Source organism: Sipha flava, unplaced genomic scaffold (genome assembly GCF_003268045.1).
Source record: "Sipha flava isolate LNK unplaced genomic scaffold, YSA_version1 74_pilon_pilon, whole genome shotgun sequence".
Classification (NCBI taxonomy): Eukaryota; Metazoa; Arthropoda; class Insecta; order Hemiptera; family Aphididae; genus Sipha; species Sipha flava.
In genome coordinates, this window is record NW_020273614.1 from 992999 (window position 1) to 1006743 (window position 13745).

The following is a 13745-nucleotide window of genomic DNA, read 5'->3' on the forward strand; positions in this document are numbered from 1 at the left end:
CCCCCCCCGAAATCCAGGAATTGTTTATTAAGTCTACGTATTATGTCCTACTAGATGTAAAATCGTAAAAGTTCACTAAGGTACATAATGCTTAATTTTGACATGCGGTACTGCTGCATTATCGTAATTTCGATTTCTTTTATCTAGAATTGATTTACTGATATACACGCGTTGTCGCGTTTCAATCACCGTACAATAATTATACGAGTATTACGAGCCTATATGAGCTAAAAATATTTCCGAGAAGTTGTGACGACGATGGCCGATAACGCTGTTATATTTTAATCGCTATTATAGATAAATATTTGTTGTCTGATATATACGACGTTTAGTATCGCACGTAGTACGTACCTACTAACTACTAAGACAGTGGATTGTAACGAGTGTTTTTATTTGTTGGTTAAATAAAATAATAATAATACACCTAAGCATAATGAAAAGAACTCAACAATCATTGTTGCATTTTTATAAAAAATCTAAACAGTCCACCGAATCCATCGATGATACAGTTCCATCTACATCGAATGTTTTACAAGATGATAACATTATGGCAACACTTGAAACAGAAAAAAAAGCTCCAAGTCCACCAGTTATTTCTCCGGTAGTTGAACCTAGTTTAAAATGTTTAGATTCTAAGCTTGATATAGAAGATTATGTTGAATGCAAGAATAATTTAAGTGACGAAGAGAAAGTTTCAATTTTGCAAAACGTATGGACACCCGATTTAAAGTTTAATTTCCCATATGACAATTGTGGAAAATATAAACGTAAATTTCAAATTAAATGGCTTGAAACTTTCAAATGGTTAGCATATTCAAAATTAAGAGAGGGTTTATTTTGTAAATTCTGTGTACTGTTCTTAAATTTAAATCAGGTTGGTAAGGGATCACATGAGAAGTTAGGTAAACTTGTTTTAAAACCCTTGACAAAGTTAAAAGACGCATTGGAAGACTTTAAAAATCACGAAAAAAATGATTACCATAAAAATTCGTTACTTACTGCTGACAACATAAAAGCAATTTTAGAAAAAAAAACAAGATAATATATTAGTACAATTAAATAGTAAACGAAAAGATGAAGTTATAAAAAATCGCGCAAAACTTAAGCCAATTATTCAAACAATTCGATTACGTGGTAGACAGCAAATAGCGTTACGGGGGCACGAAGATTCTGGTAGAATTTCTTTAGAAGAACCAAAAAATAACGATGGCAATTTTCGTTGTTTGCTTCGATATCGCTCGAAAAATGGTGACAACGTGTTAAAAGAACATTTGGAAACTAGTGGTTGTAAATCTATGTATACAAGTCCACTTATACAAAACGAAATAATAAATTTGTTTGGTGATTTAATTCAGTCAAAAATTCTTGAAAGAGTTTTAAAAACTAATTTTTATACAATACTTGCAGACGAAACGACTGATATTTCTCAAATTGAACAGTTCTCATTATGTATTCGTTATGTTGACGAGCAGGTTTTTTCAATTCGAGAAGATTTTCTTACATTCGTTCCGGTATATGATATATCTGGTGAAGGTTTGGCTAACACGATTAAAGAAACATTAAAAAAAATTGGTTTTGATTTGAATAAAATGCGAGGTCAGGGTTACGACGGGGCTGCAGCAATGCGTGGTCGTTTTAGAGGTGTTCAAGCAATTATTAAAGATATGTACCCAAAAGCATTATACACACATTGTGTATCACACTCACTAAATCTTTGTTTATCGGATGCTACAAAATCTCAAGATATTCGAAATGCTTTTGGTATAATAAGTGAATGCTGTTCTTTTTTTAACAGTTCGGCAAAACGAACTACAGTCCTCAAAAATAAATTAAAAGAAATTAAACCAAATTCACAATCTACAAAATTGAAATCTTTATGTGAAACTCGCTGGGTGTTACGCCATGAAGCAGTTATGCTTTTTAAATAATTTGTAGAGCCCGTTGTAGCTGCATTAGAAGAAGTGCAAAGTGAATGTTCTGGGACCGATTCTTCAAAAAGAGCTAATAGCCTTTTACATTGTATTTGCAACTTTAATTTTTTAATATCTATTTGTGTGTCCAGTAAACTATTAAGTTATACTTATAATTTATCGAAATATTTACAAAGCAAAAATATTGATTTATTTAATGCTCTTAAACAAGTTTCCGGTGTAATTTCTGTGTTTCAATCCATAAGAGAAAACGTTGATTTAAAATTTAACAATATTTATAAAGAAGCCAAAGATGTTGCTGAAAAGTTAAATATTGAACCAAAAATGCCTCGTATTTGTAGCAGTCAAAGAAATAGAAGCAATGTACTATCTAACAACATTGAAGAATATTACAAAAAATCTATTTTTATACTGTACTTGGACGATTTGATGATGGCATTAAATGAAAGATTTATACTTCACAATGAAACTATAACTTCATTACAATATGTCTTACCAAGTATTGTTGTTGAAAAACCATTTTCTTATTTAAAAAAAGCTGTTGAATTTTATGAAAATGATTTACCGGGGCTAAACGACGTTATAGAAGCAGAGTACGAAATTTGGCAAGCTAAGTGGAAGAATATTGAAGACAACTTAAGGCCCAAAACTGCTATAGAGGCTTTGAGTGTCTGTGATAATTTAATGTATCCAAACATGTATGAATTACTAAAAATTCTAGCTATAATACCAGTATCTACCGCTACAGCTGAGCGCAGCTTTTCAACGTTGAGAAGACTCAAAACGTATTTAAGAAATACAACTTCAGAATCCAGACTAGTGGGACTTGCCCTTTTAGCTATTCACAGAGACATTGACATACCAGATGACATTTTATTAGATAAATTTGCTAACAGTGGCAAAGAAAGAAATTTAAATTTGATTTAATTTGTTATATTAATATTGTATTACCTATTATTATTATTATATATTATTTCATTATTAATTTTTTGAAAACATTAAAAATCATGACAAAAATTAAAATTGTGTACTAATTTTCTAACTCCTATTTTTAATTTAATAGGCTAAATTAGGGAATTTCAGTTGGAGAAAATACCACAGCCCCCCCCCCCCAAAATTATATCTAAATACGCCCCTGTTTTTTAGTATCATTTCCTCTTAATCCAGATGCACTATTTTATTGGCTCGGTGATCGAAAAATATTTTATAGGTTATATCAAATAATATGGACATTGAACGAAGGATTCTAGGTGTAGGGTATTGCAAATGTGACTTTTGGATACGGCAATTGTGTGCGTCAAAGCAATACAAATTGGACAAATGACGACTGATGCTTAGACACAATAGTTGTGATCAAGATGAGTCGTAAGTATCACGAGTTTTTCAGATTTTTTTTTTCGTCTAAAGTACGTACATGTGTTTGTGTGTATCTGGTAAAAATAGTAACATTGATTATGTCATTTTTTTAACTTTGGCGGAGAAATTGAACCCAGGGATGCCCTCAAAACGCGTGGTCTGAGAACCGAAATAGAACCGTTAGTGGCGCATTTTATCTACCCCGATTGCCGTTACATCACCAGAAATTTTGGTGGTGGCATAACGGTCGTCGTGGATCTTGTTGTTGTTATCCCACATATTCGATGGGTTGGGTGACGAAATGGTTCCTTGCATTATTAGCGGCGAAAAGTGTGAAGTTAATTTTCGCTAACGGCCGACGGGACATTGTTACAACACGCAACGCGGTATATTCTCAAAGGTATCGATCAAATCGAAAATCACATTATACAAGGTAGTTATCAGACCAGTTATTTTGTATGGACGTGATTAACATGGCCAACAGCCAAAGGATAAGAAGACATAATAGCAGCCCTAGAAAGAATAATACGAATGAGAGTATACGGACCGAAAAGAAATAATATCACGAAGTAATATAGAATCACAACAGTTATATAAAGAACTGTATATCAAAGACACGATATAAAATAATCGCATAGGCGTGTGGAGGTCAAATAGTCTAATGAAAACGGTTTTAAATTAGTAACGTCGTGGGAAAAAACCGGCCAAAACAAACAGAGATTGTAAAACGGGATGGAGTAACAGTTGGGAAGCATGTTTGTGTTGCGGTAATATGGATCTCAATGGCCTTTAGATGATATTTATGATGATTCGTCGATGACACAACGCGGCAATGATTGCCACTCCGGGATACCACTCAATGTACACGTATGTTTAAAATTTTTAATCATTAAATGTTTCGTATAATCTGCGCTATCACTGTACGTACGTACATATGCGCTCACCTATTCTATTGATTGCGGCTGGAGTAATTCGGACATAACAATATCAGCCAATGACAGGTAATAAATCCGGGGCATCCGAGTTGGGTCCCGAGTACTAGGAGCTAATCGCAGGTAGTATACTAGTTGGCTCCCGGATTTTTAAAGGTACTACAATAGTTGGGTCCTGAATTATTTTAGGTGTTACACTAGTTCCTGAATATTTTTTTGGTAAGTACTACATTATACTAACATTTTCCTTCCCATTTTAACAGACTTAGAATTGTTTATGATCTATTTAGACCACAGGTATGGTTAAAAATGTTTTTTGTTCTTTAATTTCTTTTTCATTAAAATATAAATTATTAGAATTGTGTTGGTAAAAATATTAAAAATGTTATAAATCAAGTATAAAAATACATATTATATAATATAAATAAAAATTAACGGAAAAGACATTAAAAAAAAAAGAACTACAAAAAACATTTTTAACCATACCTGTGGTCTAAATAGATCATAGACAGTCCTAAGTCTGTTAACATGAGAAGGAAAATGTTAGTATAATATAGAACTTACCAAAAAAATATTCAGGAACTAGTGTAGTACTAATAAAAATCCGCGACCCAACTAGTGTAGTACCTAAAATAATTCGGGACCCAACTAGTATAGTAATTTTAAAATTCGGGACCCAATTCGGATGCAGCCAATAGAGCTAGGAGGTATGCATTCAACTGCTCTTTCTCACTCGGATATCGATTCGTTGCCGTTATGATAAATATTATTATAGTTTACTCACCGAACACTATGACAAACGTCATTTTCACCGTTTTGATTTTCGCTTTCGGTATGATGCCCCTAGAACTGGATCTCCTGATGTCGTGCTCTTCGGGCTCTGTAACGCGCACTCATTATTATTATTAATCACATTGTTATCGTTTTTTTTTTTTACCGACACACGTGCACAATAATTAAAAACACAGAGGTCGTACTGTATAATAGTATAGCAGTGGTTTCAATATTTTTAAAGAACGTGGTACACTGTGCTCTCCAAGAAAATGTTGGCACGGCACACGAACAAATTGTTAAGACTAGTTTTTTCAGTCATATTTTTTATTTTTTTTTTTAAACGGATCCCAACACCCAGTTTGAAAACCGCTGCTGTACTGCGGTATACGGTATAGTATTTAAACGTGCGGACGATGATGATATTACTTTTGGTGCCTCGCTGTACCGCGTTGCTTTTGGCCGGCGACAGGAGTTTGCTCTTCGACCAAATCGTGTAAACGATTATCGTGTAACATCCGCTGATGATGATCGCCGGCACCACGAACACCGTCGTCGCCACTATGCTTATGTACAGTTTCCATTGCCACGGCAAAAGTTCGATCCAGCACTGCGTGCGACCTGTGTGCAACGCAAACGATAAAAACGACTCGTCCAAGCGCGTATGCAATAGGAGTTTTCGGGCAGGGCCGGCGATAGGGTGGGGCTGACAGGGATAGAGTCTCGGGGCCCGTCGTCTCGGACTTTTACTCGAAACTATTTCCCAATCTCGTTCGCCGTAGCATGAGACGCAGATTTGAATATTTTTATCCGTACAAAATTACGTACAAGTTGTGCTCTTAGCCCAATAAGTGTACGTAAAGGAGACCCGGGAATCGATCAAATCCGGGGCTCACAAAAGTTCTCGCTGGCCCTGTTTTTGGGTCCCATGCCGGATTTCCTCCCGCGCACACCACTAAGAAAATGTAAGAAAACTTGGTCTCGTGCTTGTATTGTGTCCCGCACTTGTTAACAATCGATTATTTTTCGTCCACGTAAAACCGTTTAGATCAGTGATTCCAAACCTTTTTAGTAGTGCGGACCACCAATTTCGTAGAAAATCTTTGAGGCCCACCAATAGTTATATATGTATAATGTGCTATAATGTATATGTATACGTCAGTTATTATAATTTATTTATTAAAAAAAAATTGTTTATAAAAAAAAAAAAAAAATATATGGATTAAAAATGAAAAGTTTTAGCCTTAAAACACTTAAAATTCAATTTATTTCTACATTTATTTTTTAAAAAAATTTAAGTAAAAAAAAGCTCGTTCACACAGACACACAGGTTATCGAAATATAGCCCACTAAGTTTCTAAGTCAAATTTTAAAAATTGCTGGAAAGTCTTGCCGAATATTTAACTAGAATGGTAATAATGGTGTAGTTTTAAAAACGATTTTAGAGTTTGATTACATGAAAGTTCAATCAACGAATCTTCTTCACTTGCTGATATTTAATATTTTAAAAATATATGTAAGTAATGTTAATATAATATGGTTCACAGCCCACTTGTGGGCCACGGCCCATGGGTTAGGAACTGCTGGCTTAGATGATCGATAAAGGTAACCAGAATAACATTTTCTGTCGTCAGTTGTTACCTTTGTTATCACGTAGCCATTGAAAACCTTAAAACTTTTTCCGAAATATTTTTTCGTGTACGCGCAACTGCCCTTATTATGTAATGAACAGGTGATGCGTAGCGAATGTATAATTCTTTTTAAAAAACGGATGTGTTTGAAAAAATAAAATAATAAATAAACTCAAAATATTTATCGAGTTCAAATTTCATTGTAATTTACAAGATTAAAACATCATAGATTTTGTTTTGTCAGTAGAGTAGGGGGATGTTACCAGGGTTCATAGTTTGCCCACCCTAAGTATGTTTAAATGGTCTTGGGAATAATATTTATAGGTTAGGTAGGTACGTACGACACTGATTTATGCCAAAATTATACCATTTTATAAATAATATTAAAAAAAAAGGAAATCAACGAATTCAGATCCACGTATATGTATAGTTTCCAAGTCATATAAATTTCGAAATTCTACCCAATAACATATTTCTAAAAACCATTATTTATCTCGGGTGTGAAAAAAGAGATTGATGCGTATAATGAAATCAGAATTGTAAATTATTTAAAAAATGTGTTGTAAGTTCAGGAATAAATCAGCCATGTTAAGAGGGGAGGGGGATTTCGTTTGTGCCTTATGCTGTGACGGATTTCTGCTTATGGACTATATATAATGTCAACTACTACGTCTGTGTGTGCGCGAGGCGGCGGACGCCGCTTTTTATTGACAAAATATATATTTTTTTTTTTTTAGTTTTTGTGCATCACGTATTTGGAAGTCAAAATATTTGAGGATTTTATTGGTTTTCTTCACTGGTTTAGAATTTATTATAAAAAATGATGTAAGTAAATTATAGATGATATAGACAATTATAAGGCTTAAACTAATATTTGGTTTTATTATTTTAAGTCCAGATGATAGAAATACCTGTGCCTTCATCGAACTCCGTTAGTTTTAAGAATGTATTTCACGCTAGCAATTTATTTTTTAAGAGCGAGAAATTGAACAGAACGGCCGACCTCGTCGTACCGATCCTTATATATAATAAATGGTATTTGCATAAATTATGTTAGAAAATGATTTTATCTTGTACATGATTATTAGATTTTACTAGATACTACACGAGATGAATTTTAAGCATATTATAGTTGCAATATCGTAAGATAATTATGATCGGATAACAGTTTTATCGAAACAATCGTTGAAGGTAATATTTAAATGATTTTCATTAAATGTTTAAATAAGACATTGGAAAAAATGGGTCGCGAAAAAAATTAAAATTCACCGTGATACTAATAGAAAAAAAAAACATCAAAGCAAGTGTCATGAAAGCTACGGCAGAAAAATATCTTGTCGTGGAGAGAAGTTTTTTTAATATTAGAAATATACAATTTTTACACAAATTTTGTATATAATACCATTAAGATACATATATCTATGGATTTTGGTTCGTCACATGAATATAGCTCAATAGGGGAAGACAACCTCATCATTGGCAATACTTCATGTATAGTTTGGATTAGGTGATCTGGGTCAGTAATTCATAACCTCTTTAAACCTGATGTCTTCTTAAAAGTAAAAATGATACACTCGGAATGTGTACAGTAATAATGCAATAATTCCAAATGTATAATTTGACGAAATGTTCACCATCGTTAACCACAATTAGAAATAAGTTATACTGCTTTGTTCATCATAGTATCTGCATTTTAGCTTTTAGGTTTTAATACGAGTACATATAAAATATGTGTATGCTCACTAACACTTTACTATGGGCGTAGTCAAGAGAGGAAGGAAGGGGCAAGTGCCCCTCTTTCAACAGCTAACAAATTAATTTTTATTGACATTTTAAACTGACCCATATATAAACTGCTTATAATTTTTCACTTTTTTATTTTTTCAATATATTTTTTTAAAAATTATATTCTAAGTATTCAAATTATTATTTCCTATTTAATGACAGTTTTTTTATCAAACACTAGTTTTAATTACATTTTTTTTAACAATACAATTTGACATGAATATTTTTAATATATCATGATTTTTTTTTTCGTATTTACCTCGTAAGTTAAAATTAAAGGTCATAAAATAATATAAATAATTTGACAATCGTACAAATTTAAAAATACACTTAATAAATAACGATAAACATGTTTTCATAGTTAGTGTCCCTCTCCCAATGATGAAATTTCTATCTACACCCTTGCACTTTACCGCCCAAAATGTACTCTCCGCTCTCTTTCCTATTACTCAGATCGAGTTCACCGATCCTCAGCACCCTTGCACATCTACCGTCGACAACCATTGATCTAGGCGAAGAGGATCGATAACCCGTTTAGTGCACCTATGCCTAAAATATGTACGCATCGTTCTAGTGTAAATGCGACACGATGACCGAGACCTACGTACGTGGTAGTATGGTTTTCCTATGAGCTTTCGGATTTCCGCATTTGGACATTAGGATTTTCGGTCCGGGGAGGGAGTAATTTTTATTCCGTTCGATTCCACGACACGGAGTGTTGCAAAGACGTATTGTATTCATTTGGCGGGACCCCAGCAAGCGCGCCCGCTAGATAAAATCCCACCCGGGGCTAAATTAAAATTATATGGGCTAAAACATCGTGCACTTATCTAAAAATAGATGAGAAAAAAAATCAAATACCATAGAAATCGGTACTCTGGAGAATTTATAGTATTAAGCGATATGCAGCCATGTGCAAACATTATAAACTAATAAATACGTTCAAAATTATACATTTTAGATTATCTAAAAATATAATAAATTTTACTAAACTTCATAAATGGATCTCAATAAAATTATGTTATAATTAATATGCGTGGTATTAAATTAACAGTAGATTTGAAACAAAAATTTCCAGTAGGGGCAATGACCCTTTTGTTCCCCCCTCTGCGGGCACGCATGAACTCCAGTAGCAACTCGAGCATCGTACACTGATACACGCGATACGTCGTACCTTGTATTACCGTCTCTTCGTTAATAAACACACTGGGCACGGCGAGCACGAAACTCAATATCCATGCGCAGCCGATCAACGCTCTGGCTCTGCGCCCTGAAAAAAAAAAACAAAGAAAATTCCATATTTATTCCGTTCAACGAGACTCTCGAACCGACGCATAGTGGTCAAAAACGTAAATAGTTGGCTAAAATTCGATTTTCACTATTTTTAAATACTCAAATGAAGAGAGTAAAAATGTTTTGTATAATGTCCAAGGCGTATGAATATTATTAGGTATTCCCATAAAATAATAACTGAAGTAGACAGAACATAGTTTGTTTTTTTTCATAAAAACTATGATATTTTGTCAATAACCGTCATTAAGTTTAATTTTCTACTGCAAATAAATTAAAATGAAATCGAAGTGCTGATAAATGTGTCCAGGTTGGATAACATACAAAGATGATATTTAATGACCCGATATGAAGTTACGATTGTTATTAAGCCCGTATGTGGTGATTGAAATGTACAAAGTTACAAATGATCAGTGGCGGCTCGTCAGGGAAGACTTTGGGACTGCGTCTCCCCTTAAAAAATAAAAAACAGCTACTTGTAAGTAATTACTATTTAAAAATGTATAGAAATATTTTTATTTTTATTGTAAATATGTTATAGCCTTTTCTTTATTTATTATTATAAATTTAAAGCCACAAAATATAAAACCTATATAATATTTCGATGGAAACACTATTTTAGTAATTTCGACGACGGTCGCCGTTTTAGTGAACTGACGTCCGACAGGTTCAATAGTAACGCGTGATGGTTTGGCTTGTTTGACGAAGAGGTCCGCGGAAAATAATCCGCGTATTATTATAGACGCTATTGAAATTGGGTCCACGACAATAATTTCCGTGCTATCGCGCTGTAGTTGGTCGCTGTACACCGTCATCTGTGAATTTGCAGGTAAAAAAATTGCAGAATTGAATTAGTTATTAAAAATATTTAAAATTAAATTAAATTAAAAATATTTACTTAATACTAAATTTAGTATTAAGTATAATTAATTATTCGATAAATGGATTTTTCTTGTTCGTTTTTGTATGGAGTTTATGTTAAATAATTTAAGTCTCCCCAGAATATTTACTGCACATGATATAATAAAAAACTTGTTCGCTTTTTTAAACAAATTCAATGTCCAAACATTTTCATCGAGTTACACGACGTAATAAACACCACCATTTAAACAGCAATCTAATGCTTACAAAACTTTCATCATTAATTGTTCATATTTGCTGGTTTCTTTTTATTTTTTTTATGAACACTTGAAGTTTGAAAGCCGATCAAGGCGATCATTCATAAGAGTATATATTTGAATATTTTAAACTTAAAAAATAAAAATATTAATAGCAAAGTATAAGTTGTTTTAATTTGACTTATATTTATAAGTATTTTTTTTCCAAAAATAAAAAAAAATTTCTTAATCAGATCTTTTTACGTGGTTTGAAAAGTTTTTCCTGTGTGGCATGTTTTTGAGCAAAAATACAGGACACGTGCAGGCCCTTTAAGTCGATATACGAATACGAATTATTATTTTAATAATTATTATATAAATATGAAAATTAATTATAATTTCGGACAACTATTTTCATTTTTGAACCACTGTTCGTCGGTCGGGGTGGTCCGGAAGCGCGCGTATACTCACAGCTGCTGGAAAAGTTCATCGGGTGTGTGATTGCGTCATATCTGTCGATGCTTAACGCGACCAGCACGTACGTAGACGAATACGTGACGACCACCTGGAGATAAAAAAAAACAAGCAAGCGTGTGAAAATACAGAATTACAATATTTTTTTGCGAATAGTTCGTGTGGCTCTTCAGTGATAAAATTCGATATTTTTTCAAGCAATATTACATAGCAACATGTTTCCATGATTCTTCACAACATCCCAGTAAAATGGAAGCACCTGGTTACGTGGTTTTTGTAATATTTACTAATTTTTAAATAATTTCAATCTCGTCATTAACGCTACACATGATTATATTCATGATCATTCTCATCAAATAAAATTCGACACTGTTTGCACACGTTATCACACGTTTGTGTAATCGCCATCATGCACTAACAACTGCGTGGCATAAAAACTTTTTACTTCCTTTTTTTCATTTTTGATTAATACATCGCATACATCATTCATGGATTTTTGATTAATATTCGATGTATCATATATTATCATGTTTATAATTATGGCATATTAATAATGAAAAACACATATTTATATATATAATATAATTTTTTCAGCGTTTTAAAATATATAAGTATACCAAATGTCACTGTAATAGATCAACCCCAAGATAAAGTAATGATGTACCAGTTATTAACGCTATTGTTTATTAATTGTACCTATTCAGTAAAATTGATGAAAAAAAATGTAATTTTTCGGTATTATTTTTATTTTTGTTTGATTTGTCTAATATTGAAAGTTTCTATATGAGTGAGTGTTAATGCAATCATAATTTAATTTTTATCTGTTGTATATACGGATCAGTTTCAACCAACCAAATAAGAACATCCTAACTGTACTTGTACAACGCTTTTGGTTAAATCCCAAACAATATTTTATTTTCATTTATCATCGAGCACAGTGGCGTAGCGAACATTAAACCATATGGAAGCGAACAAATTATTTATGACCTACCCCACCCACCCTTCTCCAACTGATGTATACGATACTTGTATAGTTATATGCTCAAATAGGGGGGTGGGGTAGCACCCAAAATAAAGTTGTATCCCCTCTCAAAAAAAAAAAAATACATCAAAAAAACTTTAGAAGTCAAAAACTCAAAAAAGTCACAGGAACGGACAACAATAAAAATGCGCAGGTTAGAAGCGTAGGCCGTAATGTTAAACTACAGAATGCAGAAGCCGTCTATCGAGACGTCGAGTGTCGATGTGAAAGTGTCGACTATTTCAATAATTTAATACATTCAAAATAATATTTTTCTAAAAATATAAATCTTACATGTACATCATACATGTACATTAACCACTTATCCACGGGTCAGGTACCACCACCCCCACCCCCCAAAAAAACCAGAAGCAATTGCTTCTGAAAAACATGATTCGCTACGTCACTGATCGAGCACAAACGGTAAATTTTAGCACTGACTATACTAAGATCTAGTTTTATAAAAAGTGTGTAATAATATTTTATTTATAATCTAATAAAATTACATACTTATTAAGTACATATGTTTTTCATTATCAGGACTGCAAATAAAATGTATTAAACATTAAACATATTAATATTCTATAAATTAAGTGCTTTTACATTAACATATATATATAGTGTGTGTACAGCGCTGAACTTCCGCCTAGGCAATATACTTTCCTGGGACCCAGGTCGTTGGCCAAGTACCAAAAAAAAAAAAAATGTAATACATATACATTAATTTATTTTTTTATTATGAATATGATATATGTGTAATTATTTCTTATTAAAGTATATTGAATATATAAAAATTAAAAACAGTTTTTATTAATATATTTTTAAAAGACCCCATCTTTAGTAGCTGCCTCGCGGCCTTAAGACCCTTAAGTTTGGCATTGTGTGTGTGTGAACAGCATATATTATAATACGTATGCACTCGCGACCGTCGCCTAAAGTACGTAACCGCGAATAACCACGATTGCGGTCTACCATTAAAGCGGTGGTGGGTTGTTTGATTTCGAAAACCGACCTCGTTATGGCCACTGCGATTTATGTACTATTGTACATAATATTAGCAAATATATTCCTTCATACTGTTATGACGTGCGCGCATATTCTATAAAACACTTTGGTATGTGTAGGTCACAGTAGTAGTATGGGTGAAACTAGGAGGGCTTGAGAGAGTTAAGCTCTCAAAAGCTCTCAAAATATTTTCATAATTCTCCGAGATTAAAAGTATGAAATCTCAGAATTTTGTGTTTGATATTGAGATAAAATTTAATCATATATGTCAGTGGTTCTCAAATTTTTTGGCTCACGAAGCACTTACGTATTTAAAACAATTTCAAACGCTACAAAAATCATGAATTTATATTTAAGAGAACAATAACTATACATTTTATGTCGAAAAGAACATATAGCCTAAACTTTCATTTTTTTTTTTAGAATCTAGGATTTGGTAATTTGCTGTGAAA

General features: G+C 32.7%; 2 protein-coding genes across 8 annotated transcripts in view; one reads left to right on the forward strand and one right to left on the reverse strand.

Moving 5' to 3' along the window:
- The window catches only part of LOC112692512 (cardioacceleratory peptide receptor), a 342250-nt gene that overhangs the window by 4869 nt on the left and 323636 nt on the right, over positions 1-13745 (reverse strand). For all 7 annotated transcript variants that reach the window (XR_003149419.1, XM_025567189.1, XM_025567190.1 and 4 more), the window contains 4 exons: positions 11265-11358; positions 9581-9676; positions 5420-5611; positions 5004-5099 (listed from right to left, as the gene is read on the reverse strand). Coding sequence is in view for 6 of the 7 variants with exons in the window: in XM_025567189.1 (XP_025422974.1) it covers positions 5004-5099; positions 5420-5611; positions 9581-9676; positions 11265-11358 (478 nt within the window). In the remaining variant the exon portion in view is untranslated. The remainder of the gene's footprint in view (positions 1-5003; positions 5100-5419; positions 5612-9580; positions 9677-11264; positions 11359-13745) is intronic.
- On the forward strand, positions 2152-2858 carry LOC112692514 (52 kDa repressor of the inhibitor of the protein kinase-like). Its single transcript, XM_025567195.1, has one exon. The coding sequence runs from the start codon at positions 2256-2258 to the stop codon at positions 2856-2858; it is 603 nt and encodes a 200-aa protein (XP_025422980.1). The 5' UTR covers positions 2152-2255.